The sequence below is a fragment of the Magallana gigas genome, chromosome 6 (genome assembly GCF_963853765.1).
Source record: "Magallana gigas chromosome 6, xbMagGiga1.1, whole genome shotgun sequence".
In the NCBI taxonomy this organism is placed as follows: Eukaryota; Metazoa; Mollusca; class Bivalvia; order Ostreida; family Ostreidae; genus Magallana; species Magallana gigas.
In genome coordinates, this window is record NC_088858.1 from 44,402,116 (window position 1) to 44,421,387 (window position 19,272).

The window sequence follows — 19,272 nt, forward strand, 5'->3', positions numbered from 1 at the left end:
GAACATAAGTCTTAGATTTAATTCAAGAAAACCCCTATTTATTGAAAATCTAAACAGATCGACAAACTGACATTTGGTGACTGAAGTGCATCTGATATTATTAAAACTGTAAATTCTTAATTTACTCGAGTACTTAATTCTACCATTGCACTGTTTTGTATCAAATCGCGAGAATATAAAATCGCGATTACCAATTTTTTTGTTATAATTTCTTTAAGTTAAAAACTGTCTGAAAAATAAAAGCGAAATTTTAAAATCTGCGAGGGCTGCTTCTCGCGATTTTACATGGAAATTATTTCCTTGCGATAAATTAGGAATCTACAGTAGTTAGTGTGTTTTAAGGGGGCTGTGATTACTGCACAATACAATTTGTATACTTACAGGGAGCTGTATGTACTCTACATGAGGGAGATGACTTTGGGAAACTGGCATTACTTAATGATGCACCAAGGTAAAGAAAAAATACAGACAACATATGAATAAAAAAAGGGCTCCACCCAAAACATGATGACAGTCATGAATTTTGTGTTAATGTGTAGTGAGAAATTATTATCTGACTGGATTTTTTCAGGGCTGCAACAATTGTTTTACGGGAGGACAATTGCCATTTTCTTCGAGTTGATAAAGAGGACTTCAACAGAATATTAAGGGTATGAGAGCTTTTGTGAATAGTGGTAGATCAGAATCATTTTTTTCATCAAATTAAGGTCTCTGTATAAACACTACATTCTTTTTCTTGATCAAATTTTTCATAGCAATGCAAAAATCATAAGGAGAATCAAAAACTGAAAGCAATATATCACATCATACAATGGGATTGAAGTACAGGTTTGGAATATCTTTTTTTTTTAACTCATCAACATTTAATTTCATGCTAGGATGTAGAAGCAAACACAGTCAGATTAAAAGAACACGGCCAGGATGTGTTGGTTCTGGAGAAGATCCCCACAAAATCACAAGCAGCAGATGGAACTATGCAATCTCACTATAAGTAAGCATCAGGCAATACAGTATACAGGGTTATTATTGCCCTGTTTATTTCGCCCTTTTACACTTCCAACTGTTTTGCCCCATCTTGAATTCAACCAGATATGGGAATTTATGACATAAACCGGTGTCATATAATATTTTGATACTGCGAAATATTGAACCCGGGTTCAATATATTATGCAATATTATGAACCCGGTGTCATATAATATTTTGATACTCCAGTACTAGATCTTTCTTAAAGGGGCATGGTCACGATTTTGGTCAAAAATTATTTTTTCGATTTTAATGTTTATAATGCTTCAGTAAGGCATTTTTAATTAGTAATCAAAATTTGAGTGTCATTTGTTGAGTTATAAGCGAGTTACAGAACTTACAATTCTTCGCTATGTAAACAAAGCTTTTGTTTACATTTTGAATGTTGAAGTGAAAATTTCAGTTTTATACCTTAAATGAATGTGTTAATCGTTAGGAACTGTTCATTTAGGCTTTAAATGAAAAAGAATATAGACAAATCATTTTGAAAAAGATTTTTTACTGGTATATTGGACCTATGTAAACAAAAACAGGGCACGAGCCTTGTTTACATGACGAAGAATTATGAGCCCTGTGTCTTGCTTAAAACTCATCGACGGGCACCCAAATTTCATTCGATCATTAGAAATGCATTCATAAAGCATTGTAAATAATAAAAACAGAAAAATTAAATTCGACGAAAATTGTGACCATGCCCCTTTGATAACACAGTAATTTTTTTTTTATTGTTTTGAATTCACCCAGTCTTTTTGCCGTGACAATGTGTGCAAAGGGGGCAAAAAAATGAAACGGGGGCAAAATTATTTCCTTGTCCTGCTACATATATAGATAGTGCACTTCAATATTTAGAATGAAACCAGATTTGAAATGCAGATATGAATAAACTGTTGCAATTTTAATGTTGATTGAAAATATTACTTCATGTAATTTACCTTGTTTAAAAGTTGAGCTTTGCCAATTTACTCTCTCCCAATAGTAGCAAGAACAAGTCTGACAAAGTTGGCCATGTCCCTTGCAGGTATTCTGTTATGGCAGGTACTCCGGAGAAAATGTTGGAACATCTCCTGGAAACCAGACTAGACAACACAAAATCGGAGGAAACCACAGGTAGTGTCTGCTGCAGATTAATTAACATATCTTAAGCCTAGCTTTCTCTCTCTCTCTCTCTCTCTCTCTCTCTCTCTCTCTCTCTCTCTCTCTCTCTCTCTCTCTTGCTCTCCCTCTCTCTTTCTCTCTCTCCATCCATGTTCAATACATGTACCAGTATTTAATCCAACTCTTCCTTCTCTCTTTCCAGACAGCTTCCTGGAGGACTTCCTCCTAACACATGTGATATTTATGCCCACAGAGAAGCTCTGTCCAGCATTACTCTCATAGTATCCTTCAGTCTGAAGAGTATCATAAAGTTCTTGAAATCAAACTGCTTCATTGATGACATTTGTAAATTCATGGATCTTTGACATCAGAGTTAATTTTTCATGATTCAAATATATCTCCACATCTGTGATTAAAAATGTATAAATATGTGTTAAAATAGTAAAAGGTGATTTGTGTCCTGTACATGTAAATACTTTTAGCAAACCTGAATCAAATCAAATGTGTAGCAACTGGGTGTTTTGCCAATAATATGGCATATAAATGTAAGTCTGAAGTCTTCACATATAAAACCTTTACTAATGTGGTTCTGTATCCAATAAGGCTAAACTTTAGCTTAATGGTAGTTTAGTGGCTCAGATATGAGCAAAAGTTGAAAAGTGAAGCCCGATTATTCTTGTGTATTGTGTTTATTGTTCATACCATTTGTTTCCATAAATGTACCATTTTGTTGCCCCTTAAGGGCCTTTAATTTGTACAATGAATAATTGAATTATTCTCAAATGGGTCATACATTAAGAGCCCTTCTCTTTATGAGCTGGTTTGCCTTACATCCAACAAGTTATGATGCCAAGTCTCTAAAAACGGATGAGCAGGATGCGGGCGACTATGGACTGACCCAGAAGAAGAGCGTGGTCCAGTTCGTACAGGAGTGGCACAACCTGGCAGAGGATATCTTCAATGAAGATGAACAAGTCCAGGTGTTTCTCCAGGTAAGTGTCAGATGAAAAACTACAGCAGAAAACTAGGCTTTTATTTGACCAGGTCCAGATTGTAAGGATTTGATAATCAACTGTAGACTCCTAAAGAAATTAATATTCGTAAAGTCGTGAAAAATATTCATTGTGGATTTGAAAAATCTCGCTTTAATTTTTTGACAATCATGAACTTTATGATATTATGACCAAAAAATTTGTTCTTGTGGTTTATATTCTTTTAATTTGACACAAAACTGCAGATTAGCAGAATTAAGTATTAATTTGTGTAAAATAATGAGTTTACAGTATCAACACAAAAAGATGATTTTACAATCAGTAATCAAACCACTATTGTAATTATTGTGAAAAACCCAAGTAATCAGTTATTAAGAATAAAAATTTGCAAAGTTTACTACTCCAATTCACATTGCTCAATGCTGCATTGATTGCCTCTCCATGTTTATGAATACATGGTCAAAGAACTTACTCTGAACCCCAGGAGGAACGGTCAATTCACCATACTTATACCTTTAGGACTTCATTCTACCAGCTAATGATGCATAATCAATAGTGTGAACTTTTGCATGTGCATCTACTGTTAATGCCAGTCCTTTGTTGTCCTATGTATTTACATGTTGATAATCATTGTACAGGAACTACACAGTTACGTGGATGAAGACTGCGCCTCATTTCCATGCCTGGCCTCAGAACTTACAGTATTAGAGGGCATGATGTCTTGTGAAAAGGGGTAATTAAAAATAATTTCAAATCATACGAGTCATTAAATTGCAATAAAAATGATTTATTTTACATTATCTTTCAGTCATTGCATACCTCCTTTCTTTAACATTTCATCTTTAAGCCTAGATAATGTTTAAAAGTTTATTTTTCCAATTCTATTTTTTTCAGCTTTCAGTTTATTAATACACCTGAGGTTGGAAAGAGGCGAATTTCTCCCAGTGTAATGTTGACGAAGAAGATGGCAAATGAACTTTATCTAGATAGCATTAACAAGAAACAGCCAATCAAAGCCAACGATGAAAGTAAGTAGTCTTCAGAACTCTATCCTTCATGAATGGAGGCTAATTAAAGTCAGATCAAGAAATGGTAGCATTTTCTATCAGTAATTCTCTTAACTGCAGCATGAAAAAAACATTTTACTATGAACTTGAAAATGCTATTTTGAAAACAAGCATTATTTTTTTATAAAACGGCTCAATAAAAATGTGAACTATAGATCCTCAATTTTCCGTAATTTGATTCTCAACACTGAAATTGTTTTACAAATAGTAACAGAACAATCTTTGAAATGTGTGTTTGCAGATATAGTGAAGATCTACTGTGCAGATCATACATACAGTACGCTACGTCTACCAATGAGCTCGTCTGTCCACTCCCTCATTGAGCATGCACGGGAAAAACTGGGGCTAGGTTCGGAGGAATTGGTCTTGTGTGAGATCAAGTCTTCTGGAGGTATTAACAAGTTAATCATTGCCGAAAGAACATCATAAGTCTGTTTAATTGCTAATTGAAGGAACATCATGTAAATTGCCAAATAAGGAACATTACATAAATCAATGATTAAATCTCATTTATAGCCAATATTCGGAACATCATGCAATTTAAAATCATTCATCTTATAACCTTTTTTTTTTTCTGGGAAATTGTAACATGTAATTTGATAACACATATTGGAGAAGTAATGCTTGATCACTACAGTTGAGCATATAGATTCTTATTAAAGACTTGTGACTGAATAATTCTACCATATAACTGCCTGTCCTCTTGTCTGTAGACAGAGTACTCTACAAGGAGGACGATCTGTGCGTCACCACCGGCCTCAGTCTGAACGGCCTCCTGTTCATCTCCCCGCGTAAACACCTGGACGCTCTAGTAAGTGAATCAACACAAAATCAATGTCTACCTGCCAGCTTAAGCCACTTGATTGCTGTCCAAAACAGCGATTGTAAATTGCTTTGTGAGATTGATCTGTTTTATGATTCATGTCAATGAACTCATTTTTTTGTTGTCAGTCACTGGTAGGAGGGGGCCATTGATTGTGTTTTGGTTAGTAGAGGGGGCACTGACTGTGTGTTGATTGGTGGAGGGGGGCATTGACTGTGTGTTTGTTAGTAGAGGGGGGCACTGACTGTGTGTTGGTTGGTGGAGGGGGGCACTGACTGTGTGTTGGTTTGTGTAGGGGGCATTGACTGTTTTGGTTGGAGGAGAGGGGCAATGACTGTTTGTTAGTAGAGGGGGGCACTGACTGTGTGTTTGTTAGCAGAAGGGGGCACTGACTGTGTGTTTGTTAGCAGAAGGGGGCACTGACTGTGTGTTGGTTTATGGAACGGTCCACTGACTGTGTGTTAGTCCATGAAGGAGGGCATTTACTATGTGTTGATTTGTAAAGAGGGGCACTGACTGTTTATTTGTTACAGACGCCTCACCCAGAGCAAGAGGGACCCTCTATAGGGACGTCCAACATCCTTGAACTACTCAGCACAAAAGAAATAGCCTATCACATGACTATACATGACTGGCAATTATTCATATGTGTACAAGAGGTAATTGAATTTAATTTGTTATATTTTGAAAGCAAGAGGGAAAGAGGATGGGAAGAGAAAAATTTTGAAGGGGGATAGAACCATGAAATGGCATATAAACAAGTTTATTTAAAAAGAGAGAGAGAGAGAGAAAGTTAGAGAAATTGACATTTAATTAAAAAAATATTTTCCAAATCAGATTTCTCCATTATGAAATGCATGTACAATGTATAAGTATTGTTGAATAAAGTGAGGAACATTATGTGTTTTGATGAAATATCCCGATGTATCCTTATTTTGTATATTGATCACTTCATAAGAAGGCATATTTTTTTTTGCAGTATGAACTAATATATCAAGTATTAGGAAGATCCAATTTTAATAAAATCACAGCTAATTTGGATTTGTTTCTGCGGAGATTTAACGAGGTGCAGTACTGGGTGGTCACTGAAATGGTACTTGCTCAAAATGTCGGCAAACGAGTCCAGCTTCTACGAAAGTTTATCAAAGTTGCAGCACAGTATGTACACTTCTTAGAATATTGTGTTCATTGAATAAAACCAGTATTCAATTCAATTTAGAGCATTGAACACATAATGTTACTACTGGTAATCATAACTTGATTTATGAAGCTCTCATGATAGAGTGAAATGTAACGACACATTTTACTGTTTATTTCCAGTTGCAAAGAATTCCAGAATTTACATTCTTTTTTTGCCATTGTTATGGGACTTAGTAACATTGCAGTGAGCCGACTGTCTCAAACATGGGAGGTAATTGGAACATTTTTTCCTAACACCCAAAAAATAATGTTTAGTTTTTTAGGCACCAAAGCATCAGGTCAAATGCTTCATTTATCAATCCTATTGCTGTTTAGAAAAGGGGAATAACTCAGTTGTTTAATTTTAAGTTGAAATATGAAAATTGAGTTATTCCCTTATGCAAATCTTGCATTGAAAAAAAAAATATTAATTACAGTGCATCATCTGGAAAGTTTTGATTTGAGAAACTATTGATTGATATTTAGGCTTAAATTCAGATGACATAAAAAGATGTGAAAAAAATCTATGTAACTTTAAAAACTTATCTTTGTCATTTACAGAAACTCCCAGGGAAATTTAAGAAAATGTTTGCCGATTTTGAGACGCTGATGGATCCTTCCAGAAACCATCGTGTGTATCGGTTGTCTGTCTCCAAACTCACTCCCCCCATCATTCCATTCATGCCTCTCCTGATGAAAGGTTCTTATCCATAATGTGTATTGACTAAGACTGATTTATCAAGTACAACTGAATGTGTCATTTTGAAAGCAGTTCCCTTCTTTACAGGCTTAAGAAGACAAAAATTATTTCTACATCAGAGATTTTGCAAAAAATTAAGTATTAGAGTTGCAAGTAATACCAAAAAAAAAAATTTTTAAATAACACAGAAGTCTAAATGAAATTTTTCCATGTTTATTTTTATTCGCCTTAAAACCTGTCAAAATATTACTTTAAAGAAGTGTGTAATTACATGTGTAAAATGGTATTGTAATATATGAAACCTTTTGAGACAATTATTTGCAGCTTAAACTGATACCAATTTATATGAAGATAACACTATTAAAAATACAGGTTAATCACATGGGCAGTAGAGAGCACAAAGCAAATTAGGAATGTCACTTGAAAAGATAATACATGCATGTATTTTGACTACTGATACTGAAACTTTTCCTTGTAGATCTGACTTTCACACATGATGGCAACAAAACCTACTTCGATGGCCTTGTCAATTTTGAGAAAATGGTGAGAAAAATATGAAAATTATGAGTAAAAATTACTTCCATATCCTAATAATGTGATATGTGCTAACAGGAAATAATTTTTTTTACATTTATCAATATAATCAACTTGTATGACATTAACAATTTTCTTTAATATTTACAGCACATGATCGCTCAAACAATAAGAAATGTGCGCATTTGTAGAAGTCGAAGATTAGGTAGAGTATTTCTATTTTTGCTGATCTATCATTTATTTTATTCAAGTCCAATGTTCATATGATATATAGTAATATACGCATATGGATTATGTCTGCTTAGCATTTTAATTTGAGAATCAATTAATGCTAGAGATAAAATTCCAAATAAGGATTTCAAATTACCTTTGGTGGCTTTCAGGCCAAAATCAAAGGTTAAATGTTTTGGAATTTAAAGTATGATACTAACTAACAAGCCCCTTTGAGATCATATTACTACGGGTATAACTGTGAAAGTTTTATTGAGTTATTTTTTTCTCATTTTTCTATTTAATACTTATGAAACTTTCAACAGTTCAGTTCATAATAATTTGACTGTGTTTTTATGACTTCAGATCTAGAACCTCCCAATACTGCCAAGTCTTCTACTGAAGTTCAAGATTACATAAGGTCAGTGTAGAGAGAGAGAGCAGAGAGATTATTTACAGTATATCTGGGGGGTTTTTTGCGTGTCACAAAATTTGCAAAAATGGGGAAAATGTGTAGCATTTTTAATTTGCATCAGTCTTTTTTTGCAATTTAAAAAGTTTCTTCTAGAAAATGATACAGAATAAAAATTCTGCATATTCAATAATTTGCGATTTAAAAGAAGTCGCGAAAAAATCGAAAAAATATCGGATATATGGTATTCCGAATAAAATCAAACTGAAAGGGAAAAATTTCTGAGAGAGAGATTATTAATTTATTCTGAATAAAATCAAACTGAAAGAGAAAAATTGAGTCATTAATTTATTCTGAATAAGATTAAATAGAAAGGGGAAAAATCTGAGAAAGAGGTGTTTAAATTTATTCAACAATTCTGTGTCAAACATAAGGAAGAAAATAGTTATTTTCTGTTATCATTATCTTATTGTCAATATTGGATTAATTTTCAGAAATTTACAAGTAATAGACAATCAACGAGTGTTGACTCAACTTTCTTATAAGCTGGAACCCAGAAGAACATGAAGGAATGCTTCCAACAAATTGTTCCAAATGACATTTGATGTCCCTCTCCCAACATGGAGGGAGACAACTGTGATTGGGAATTATACATTATCTTCCACAATCCCTTACAACTCTCTACAAGAGCATATAAATTTTCAAAGTGCAATTTCTCTCCCTTTCACCTAATCTAGTTGTGATTTTCATGTACCTGGACTCGGATTTATTCAAGATTCAGTATTTTTACCCGGTTTCTTTTGTTGTGAAAAATCAGGAAATCTGTTATAATTTCTTCAATATTTACTCTGGATTTTTTTTTCATATCAGTTGCTGTATCGTCTCTGTGGGTTGAATGTCTTGACAATCAAATAAATTTATTTTGTGATAGATATTTTTAAAAAAGAGAGATGTTTCATAAAGAAAAAATACAATTAAATTTGTTGTACAATATGTCTATTTTTGGGATTATTAGAAAAAATCTTTTTAAACAGGGACTTGTTTCTGTAATCAATGAAATTTATAGACAGAGCTATATATACTTTCTGAATTATACAAGTACATTTTCTTCTTCTGTGCAAGTTTGACTTTTTCAAACAAGAATAGATAACATTCCTCATTCTTAGATAGTGATGTTAGTTCAGCAAATAGTTCAACAAATTGCTTAAAGAACCTTATTTTCCTCAGTGTTTGCATGTGTTAAAAATTGAACTGAAAATTGTTTTATCATAATCAAGAGAGGGAAAAATTTTCATGCATTATTTCGTAGTGTAAGTTTTTTGAAGAAGGGGAAAAAAACTAACAATTGTTTAGAAATAAATCTAATTATTTTGTAAAGAACTACCCGGTAGGTGCAATTTCAGTCATATTTTGCCCAGTTTGAAGTGATTTTTATGCCCCCCTTCGAAGCAGGGAGGGCATATTGCTTTGCTGCTGTCTGTCGGTTGGTCAGTCGGTCCACCAACAGTTTCCGCTCATTTTCTTCGCAGAGGATGAACATATAGAAATGAATTTTTATATACAGATTAATCATGATAATGTCTAGGTCAAGTTCGATATTGGGTACAATCAAGCAATTTTCGACAGAGTTATGGCTCTTGGACATAGAAAAATTTCAGTTATTTGCAGTTTCCGCTCATTAACTTCTTTACAGAGGGTGCACATATTGATATGAAATTTGGTATACAGATTTACCTAAATAATATCTACCGGTAGGTTGAGTTTGATTTTGGGTATGATAGAGCAATTCGACAGAGTTTTACCCCTTGGACTTCGAAAAATTCCAGTTAATTCCAGTTAATTGCAGTTTACGTTCATTTTTGTGGATGTTTTCAAGGGAGGGGGGCATAAGTGTTTCACAAACATCTCTTGTTCAAAATATATCACAAAAAACTAAATTGTATCATTAATTTACACAAAAATACCAATAAATTAAGAATATATAAATACTGGTAGTTACAAGATAGGACTTTTCACAATGGTAATTGTGACATCATAAACAGTGCATTTTTCCATATATTTTTTTAAGACTAAGCAGACGACACCAATTTTTCAATGGTTATTTGAATAGAAAACTATGTTCGCAGCCGTCGCCCACAATGAAATTCACATTATAACTTTATCGTGTGATAGAACATAACATACTTTAATTTTGTTCCGGGTGACGGCTGCATACACATTTTTGTCCTTGAAAAACTATGAGAAAATGTGCTATTTTTTCATCTTTTTTGACAACATCTTAAAAATATGACTAAATGTTGAAGTCATTATTTTGTTTTGAAAACAGGATTAAAGTGTAAAACAGGATGAAAGTGTAAAACTTGGCACTTTATATACACATGTATTCAAGATATTGTATGTATATTTTCATGTGATTTAAACAACTTTTGTTTTGAATTTTCAAAAAGACTTTTGAATTTTAGGGCAAATATTAAAAGAAACTGTACTTCCTTCTTAGAAAACAAGTCAATTGAACTTTTTTCTAGAAGAAAAAATCTTTGTTTACTGCTGCAAATATAAACTCATTGAAGTGCCTATACCAGTAAAGCTGTATACTACTCTCCCCAAACATGATAGAAATTCATAGGCTTTCGTGAAAGGAAATATCCAACATTCTTTTGATTCAGAATTAAAGTTAACAAAACATTTCACAAAGGCAGTGAGGAGATCTATTGGGAACATTTTTGTAATCAATTTCTTAATAATTTTTAAGACTTATTTTTTAAACTCTGTCATCTTTTGATCGCTCAAATATCATTTGATCTTTCTCAACACTTCAGAAATAATGGAGGACAACAAAAGAAATATTTATTTGGAGATGACCAATCAAGTTGGTCTCAGTAAGGGCAATAATTCACTTTATGTGTACATTCCTGTATTAGAGGTATCACTGTTACTCCAGCTCACATCGAAACTTGTACATATCACAGCATCTGTTGATGTATAAAAGCTCTTGGTTTTAAAGTTGTTATTTATTGTAGATTCTATATTGTAAAGAATTCATTTTCCTTTTCTTGCAACTATAAACCAAAGACACAATAAAAAAGAAATTTTGAATAAATGACTTGTTACTTTTCATTTTGTACCATGTGGGAACTGAATTCACTCTTGATCTGATTTTGTTTTCAAATAAATCTGTAAATTCTAGAGCTTATAGCCTTTAATACTTCCAAAGTTGAGGAATATCATTTATAGCTGAAGTACTGATGGGAGTTGATTTTATCGATTATTATTTATTTTAGAATCAACGATAATGTTATTTTGCATGGCAAGTGGTTTCTTATATGTATTTGATTTACGCACATTTTTTACAATATGAATATTCGGACTCTTCCGAAAAGAATTTCGAGAAAACCCGATATGAATCATGTCGTGTAATATTTAAAGATATTATTAATTCCATCAACATATGTATCAGTAATCGAAATATTTCTGAAAAATTGTATGGATCCAAGCAATATTGAACTCTAGCTTCGTTCAACCAGACGCTCGGCTGTCTCCGTTAATCTCCGACAAGCAAGAGACAAGAGAAATTCTCTGCTTGTCGAAGATTTACGGAAACCACTGATCGTCTGGTTGAACGATACTATAGTAAACTCTAGCGTAGGAATAATAACCACTACAAAAAATGTCTAAATTGTTTTCTACCATTTAAAATCTATTTTCAAGGTATCAATAAATAAGTTTCCTTGAAAAACAATGCTTCAGAATTCATTATAGCGAATTTATAGATTATTTCCGAGAACTAAGTCTTGTCAGCGGTGATGATTTGTGCTTAGGTCCAAACACTGTTTCACTTTTGGTTTGCCAGAGTAACTGCATAGGAGAGTTGATTAAAATCAACTCCCAAAAATCAATTTTATTAATAAGTCTTTAAAAAACAAACCAAAAATCTTTCAAATTGATTTATTACAAAACAGAGAAACGTAAATGTTAAATTGATCTTCAATAAATATTTTATAAAATAAGCACGGTGGATATCACAGATTCACGGACGGCTCAATATAAACACAAAGGTATTTCTCAAAAGTACACACCCTTCAATTACAGAATGGTACCATACATAAATATAAAGAAGTGAATATAAAGAAATTGCTCTCATGCTGTCATTGGTTTTTTTTTAACTGATCTCCCTTGACACTGTACACGTGTATATCTTTTACAAACGGTCCCAGTTTTACACCATCCCTGGCTTGGCGTACATGGGAAGATGGTAGTAGTTATAGCTGAGGAAACTCAATAGGCGAGTCTCTACTGCACGCTTAGATCCGCTGGAGGCATAAATCTCCAGCAATTGTTTCTTCTGAGCATCATTCATCTACAAATAATAGGCATTTGGTATCTAGTAAATAAATTTGCAAAAAATCTTTCCAGTTTCTCTTTCAGGATAAAGAAATACATATTTCCTGAGCAGGCATAAAACAAATAAAAGCTTACACTCTCATTCCCGCAAGTCCTATTATGTATTACGAATGAAAATTTGTTCTAACAGTAACAAATTACAAAACAAAAATTGTTCCCTTATAGAGCTTCTGAATAAGCATATTTTAGTGTACGTGCACAAGTTTGTCCACAAGTTATAAAAGCTGGAATGTATGTATTATAAAGAATAGCAAATGCATAGAAACAACTTAAGGAAGCAGAGAAGTTTAATGTGGATCAGTATGCTGTGGACTTACCGGTACATCTTCATCCACTACTTCTCTGACTTTGTCTTCAATGGAATCCATACCAACACCCTGCAATACAGGTTCAATCATTACAATACATACCATCACAAGGTATAAACTTGGTGATGAATATATAAGGAGACGTGTATGGTAAATACATGTACTGTAAATCAACTTCTATTCACATGCAACAACATTTTGCAAGGTTAACAAGAAGTTGTCTCAACTGTTCCTCACTGTCATTCAGCTCTTCGATATCTCTCGTATTGTTCAAGATTATCTGAAGGCTGGGTTGGGAAAGAAATTGCCATGAACCAGTCTATCAATTGTGAAATGAAATTGTTGGCAAGAAGGGTTGGAATACAGTATCTTATAGTCTTTGTGGATTACTTTATCACTTATATAGTACTATCACTTACTGGACTGGTGACCAGGAGCTCTCGCACCTCGTCCCGGAAGTCGGAGAACCTGTCGTGATACAGGGCCAGGCACCATGTCTCTCGGAAAAACCTGTAAATACATCACAAATACACATCAACGCATGCACTGCATGGAACAGCCATTATGTAGAAGAAAGCCAAAACCAATAGTTTTATGTAAAATTGTAGAAAATGCATCGTTGTAACCCATGGTTTTCTATTCGTTGCACTGGTTGAAAGCAGTGTAACAGATAGAAAACCTGTGGGTTCCGATGATGAGAAGAATCATTCATTCATATAAATCTAATAATAGTTGACATCTAGAAAATTTTCATTACATTGCAATTTCAACAACCTTGTATTGTAAAATTGTGTACATACATATGTATAATAGAGATAGAGGGATATTTTAAAAATTGAATTTTCATGCATGGGTATTGCAGACAAAGAATTAAACGTATGCAAACTTACTCGTAGAAATCGGGAATGAGTTTTTCATTGAAGCGAGACACCATATTGTTCAGGAATCGCTCATGCAGCCCGTACAAACAGATGAAGTTCTCACAGGGAAAAGCCTAATGGAGAGAGATCAGCATCACAATATTTACTTTGGTGCAGTTTTTATACAGTGGCACAATATACACAATGACTTTGTATAATGACTGTTTACTTTAAGCAAACAGCTTTTTCATCATTTTATGGAAAATCCTACACTCTAAAAGCAGGATCTGACAAATAAATCCCTAATTCGAAAAAAACAATATCATAAAAATTACTCTGTGGAATAATAAAAAAATGTTTAGTTATGAAAAGCTCAACTCTGTACTTGCTTCATGTGATTTTTTCAATGCAATGAAAGATATGAAACAAAATCAGCTTTTACGTTTTATGACTTTAATATCAAGACATTTTAAAAGGGAGGGTCCCATTCTGCTACATCATGGAAATAATGCTTGATGAGATTGGCAAAAACAACTGTTTTATTAAGGTTTTTTTCATTGATTTCATGACAAAGAGACAAATTAATGGCCTTCAAACTTATTATGTCATATCGTTTTTGAAAAACCAAGCTAACTCCTACATGTTTCATAGTTATGAATGAACAAATGAAAACATGAATTTGCTTTTGAAAACAGAAGGAAAAAAAACCATGAATGAAAAGGGTAATTCCCAAGTAATTGATAAAACTGCATGGTAATGTCTTCAGATGTATGTGGTCAGGCATTTGTAAAAAAAAAATCATGGATCAAAAGTGAAAAATCAAAAATACATTCAATGACTTTTCCTTCAAAAAGGATTTTAGAAAATGTGTTTTCATAAAGTAATTGAAGAAATTGAATGGTTTTTTTAAAATTGACATTGTCACTTTTTGAGGGTTTTTTGACAGTAAAAATGTTTAATCAAAGTATAAATGGACAACTAAGTCAGCTATTATAGTTGAAAGTTTTTTGTTGACTTATACCCGGTATGCAAGATACAGTTTTCAAATTCTTTTGTTATCTGAGGGAAGCTCAAACCATTTTTTCTTACTGTATATATGTTTAATATTGTTAAATTTATTGTTTATAGCAAACATTTTCTAGTACTTAATTCTGTGATTCCGCTGTTTTGTATCGAATCACAAGAATATAAAATTGCAAGCACTAACTTTTTGTCATAATTTTATAAAGTACAAAACTGTTTAAAAAATAAAAGCAAGATTATAAAATCTGTGAGGGTTGCTTTTTGCTATTTTATGCAGATATTATTTCCTTGCATTTAATAAGGAATCTACAGTAGTTGTCAAACCTAATTTTGTTTTAAATATGGTATTGTCTTATCAGAAATCAATAATATTATGTAAACAAAAACAAGGGAAAAGCCTTGGAAGTTAAGCATTAAAATCATTATAAATAGAAAAATATAATTTGAAAATTTTCAGCTTTATTTGCGGATCATGACCATGTCCCTTTAAGGTAGAGAAATTTAGTATACTCATGTTTCTCTTCTAACATCCAAAGCTTTAGCATGCTTGTAAGGTATATAGTTTTTTATGCTGTGACCACATCTTACATTCTGGTGTTTGATTTTGATGTCTGTAGAATCAACACTGTGACAGCTACATGGACAAGCATCCTGTATAAAACCCTATGTTTATTTTACTGTTTGGGGCATGCATTTACACAGAAGAACCTGCTTACATAAGCATCCCCTAATTACTACAGCTTCAGATTTTATTCAGGACAAAAAAATCAGAAAAACACATTTTTGTGTGAAAATAAATCCTATTTTTCTGACATTTTGGAATAGCTACAGGAAACTCAATTACAAAAACTATTTGAACTTGGAAACATGATATCTGGACAATAATTTAATACCAATAAAAACGTTGTGTGATAAGAAACCTGTATTTCTGTTTGTGGGTATATATAGCTCAGAAACAATTTATTTTAGTACATACATTGTACATGATCTGTGTTGATGGGCCTGAGATTGCAGGCCAACAAAGCTCACCTGTTTCGTCAGACAAGTCAGAGTCTCCACATTGTTGTATTGGTTGATGTGGATTCTGAAATAATCCGGTTTTCCTCCAGGGGAACCAGTTAAGTATTCCTTTCCCTGTCAAAATACAACCTGATGCTTGAGCATTTCTCAGAAGTTTATCTATACATGTATTACCATATGGTATATTTTCAAAATTAAAAACAGAAAGTTTTCACAAAATTCAGAATTAATCAAAAATCACTGATAGACTTACATAATCTGGTTGTTCTTTTTGTGTGGCCAAGGGGACGTCTAACCCAGGTTTGGCAACATGAAGATAGTAATAGCATCCTGCAAAATACAGAAAAATCAATTTTTACTACTGATTTTAAGCTTTCCAATATCAAACCTAAATCCCTCCATACCCGAAGACAACATATAATAATACTCAATATTCCGATTCACTTCATTACTGTAATATCATAAAAAGGGCTTCATCTCACACAAAGATTTAATCATCTACACCTTTTTACTGTGCAATAATGTTTGTCCAAAAGCATATTTTATTACCAGTAGTCTAAATGACACTAGATCCCAAAAATTGGAAACAAGGATTTGAATATTTTTCATATAAGCTAGTGTATATAATCACTGCATACAGTGATTAAACAGAAACACTAATTTTAATATGCCCTCTGGGTTCATGCTGATATATGTAACCCCAAATATTCTGAAATTCATACACTGCATAGTTAAGTACATGATTTTTTTTTTTATGGCAATATACCGGTACATCAAAAAGGTGACTGTTTATGATAAACAATCAGCATTTAGAGATCTAACTGCCGTTTAAACAGGTTTTGACAATACCAATAATTACCACTAGAGCTATGATTGCATGATATCAATAAAATGCTTCTTTACATAGGGCACATTATTTTAGTTATACCCAGGTCCAATCAAAGGTGTACTGGGATTTACCTTGGACTTTTTATCATACACGAGACTATATATAGTCGCAATGATTAAAAAAAACCACAAATTTGTGTCAGTGTTACCCCGTTAACAGGTGTGTTACTTTCATTCAATATATCAGGTCTCAGTAGCTCAGTGGTAGACTGCTGGCACAGTATGCCAGATGCTATGGGTTTTGAGTTCCGGCTGAAATTTGACTTTTTACCATCTGTTACATTTGGCACCCAATGTGACCCACAACCCCAAGATAAAGAGTCTTATCCTCTACCATATAAGCTACGTTAATTGTCAGTATATTTGTTTTACATGCATATATACGTGGCATTGCGATGTGAGGTAATTTTTTTTTAACCCCCCACCCCTTTTTCCCACCCTGCTTATTAACCAATCAGATCTCTAAAAGCAAGCTACAGTAAAACTCGGTTATAGCGAATTTCTAGGGTCTAATTAAATTACTTCGTTATATCCGTAATTCGTTATATCCATATAGCGAATTCGTAATATTATCTATAGCGAATTCACTATATACATGTACATGTTTTCTTTCACCAGACTATAAATTTTGCTAATTGAGGCTAAAAATAAAAATTCATTACTCTGATACCTTTAATAATCGAATTATGAATTGAAAAAAAATCTATAAAAATAAATTCTTTCAAACTATTTTATTAATTGGTAGTGCTTCCTTTTTTAAACTATTACGAAATTCGTTATAAAGGTGTTAAATTTTTGTTAAATTTCATATCTACGGGACTCAAAATCAGTTCGCCATATTCGTACATTCGTTATATCCAAATTTGTTATAACCGTACAATTTTGCAAAGAGTTGTTAAGATTTTTACCGGGGATTCCAAAAAAGTTTGCTATATCCGAAAATTCGCTATATCCGTGTTCGTACTAAACGAGTTTTACTGTATTAGGAAATATACGATGAAATTCTTCATGATTTTTTTTTAAGACTGTATGTTTTGGTTACCAGATATATGTTTCAGCTTTGTTAGTGGACATAAAAACACAACCACATTTCTAGAGAAATATGGAAGAAAATATACCTTAGGCTAGTAGATTTAAATATTCAACATAACCCCTCTCTACTGCACAGCAACTTAAATTAAAATTAACCTACCATATATCCAAAACCAGATATTCTCATTATAAACACACTAGCTGACAATTTATTATATTCATGGGACCATTTAACCCATGCATATTAAATCATTATAGGTATCCAAGTTAAACAAAGGAATGTACTATACATCCTCAGTCAAATTCCCTTTTCCCAATTGATTGTGGATCTGAATAATTCAAGGGCAATGATTGTTAATTATTGGAAAATTACACATGCTTTCCATTAATCCAACATATATAAGATCAGATCAAATGATAGAATACTGTCTTAATGGGGGATTGGTATTCAACCCAATAACCAATTTTATGCATATTGATGAGCAAATTTCAAAATCTCAATGCCTGTCGTAGTAAATTATCACTCAACAATGAGATTCACTGCAAATAGCCTGGGGAGTGTTGGGGACTGTTACTTTGACAACAGTGCCATGGAAAATTCCAAAACACACTAGATTCTGAACTTAATCCAGTCACTATAATCCTGTCTACATTAATTATACTTATATATATTATACATGATGATCTTGATGTTAACAGCACGAATACTGGTACATGTGCACTACACAAAGAAATTATAAGCCTTTTCATGATGTTGTTCCATAGACATTTTAACTTTTCAGAAAATAGTTGTTAAGACAACATTTCCATGTATTGAGCAAATAAAAGGGGTACTGTATATTCCTAATTAAACACGAGGAATTTATATCAGCGTAAAATTGCAACAAGCTCTCCTCGCCGATTTTAAAATCTCACCATTATTTTCTGAGAGTTGTGAACTATAAAAAATGTGGACAACTACTGTATTCCGCACTTGCGATTTTATATTTTCGCGATTTGATACAAAACAGCCGGATCGCGGAATTAAGTACTCGCGTAATATAAGGAATTTATAGTTTGTATTACATTCTTAAGAACAAACAAGAGTCACTATCATACAGAAAAATATGCAGGCTTACAAAACATTATCTTTAATTTCCTTTTTCAGTTCTTGACGCATGTAAATAAGCATGTAAAATAAGTTTACAAGTAAAAATGAATTATAATATATGTACAAGTTCACTTTTCAAATTTTATTGCTCATACTCTAAATTTTGTGATCAGGTGTGCAATCCCTAATGACTGCATTACTAGTTATTAATCAAGATAGAGAAGACAGTAAAAGAGAAGCTTTGATTAAGATGACACAACCTGAGGCTTAATTCTCCTGTCTATCATATTTTACCCAAAATGGTCTACTCTTATACAAAAACACTTTCTGATTCACTTTTAGAAAAATTTTCTTAATTGCTAATGGAAAGTTCTTTTAATGGTAATTTCTAGTGGTTTCACAAGAGAGTGCTTCTAAGCCAGAAACATTAATATCAAGGCAACAGTATGTTGGCAAATACTTTATGTGACACTGAGTTTGAAACTGTGGCTTTGAGCAGTCATGGGTATAGTACAATCTAAACCCTATGGTGTGCCTTAGTCTCAAGAATTGGTCTAAATAAAGGCTCCATTACTCAACAAATGATCTGGAACTGATTGGGCTTTGAACTGTAT

At 32.9% G+C, this 19,272-nt stretch overlaps 2 protein-coding genes across 5 annotated transcripts in view; one reads left to right on the forward strand and one right to left on the reverse strand.

Annotated features, from left to right (window-relative positions):
- Positions 1 to 11,136, forward strand: part of LOC105320113 (rap guanine nucleotide exchange factor 4) — a 48,347-nt gene extending 37,211 nt beyond the window's left edge. For 2 of the 3 annotated variants that reach the window (XM_066089244.1, XM_034468910.2), the window contains exons 12-29: positions 384 to 451; positions 572 to 650; positions 879 to 991; positions 2,001 to 2,131; positions 2,322 to 2,400; positions 2,961 to 3,111; positions 3,750 to 3,844; positions 4,006 to 4,139; positions 4,420 to 4,569; positions 4,892 to 4,989; positions 5,535 to 5,660; positions 5,981 to 6,159; positions 6,322 to 6,412; positions 6,742 to 6,880; positions 7,359 to 7,423; positions 7,565 to 7,619; positions 7,991 to 8,045; positions 8,531 to 11,136. In XM_066089244.1, coding sequence (XP_065945316.1) covers positions 384 to 451; positions 572 to 650; positions 879 to 991; positions 2,001 to 2,131; positions 2,322 to 2,400; positions 2,961 to 3,111; positions 3,750 to 3,844; positions 4,006 to 4,139; positions 4,420 to 4,569; positions 4,892 to 4,989; positions 5,535 to 5,660; positions 5,981 to 6,159; positions 6,322 to 6,412; positions 6,742 to 6,880; positions 7,359 to 7,423; positions 7,565 to 7,619; positions 7,991 to 8,045; positions 8,531 to 8,603 — 1,881 coding nt within the window. In that variant the 3' untranslated portion in view covers positions 8,604 to 11,136. The remainder of the gene's footprint in view (positions 1 to 383; positions 452 to 571; positions 651 to 878; positions 992 to 2,000; positions 2,132 to 2,321; positions 2,401 to 2,960; positions 3,112 to 3,749; positions 3,845 to 4,005; positions 4,140 to 4,419; positions 4,570 to 4,891; positions 4,990 to 5,534; positions 5,661 to 5,980; positions 6,160 to 6,321; positions 6,413 to 6,741; positions 6,881 to 7,358; positions 7,424 to 7,564; positions 7,620 to 7,990; positions 8,046 to 8,530) is intronic. The other variant, XM_066089245.1, reaches the window with a different exon arrangement.
- Positions 11,137 to 11,966: 830 nt separating this feature from the next.
- The window catches only part of LOC105320109 (cilia- and flagella-associated protein 61), a 29,248-nt gene continuing 21,942 nt past the window's right edge, over positions 11,967 to 19,272 (reverse strand). For both annotated transcript variants that reach the window (XM_011417908.3, XM_020064007.3), the window contains exons 24-29: positions 15,902 to 15,978; positions 15,658 to 15,762; positions 13,636 to 13,739; positions 13,165 to 13,255; positions 12,755 to 12,814; positions 11,967 to 12,393 (exon numbers count right to left, since the gene is read on the reverse strand). In XM_011417908.3, the coding sequence (XP_011416210.3) occupies positions 12,253 to 12,393; positions 12,755 to 12,814; positions 13,165 to 13,255; positions 13,636 to 13,739; positions 15,658 to 15,762; positions 15,902 to 15,978 (578 nt within the window). In that variant the 3' untranslated portion in view covers positions 11,967 to 12,252. The remainder of the gene's footprint in view (positions 12,394 to 12,754; positions 12,815 to 13,164; positions 13,256 to 13,635; positions 13,740 to 15,657; positions 15,763 to 15,901; positions 15,979 to 19,272) is intronic.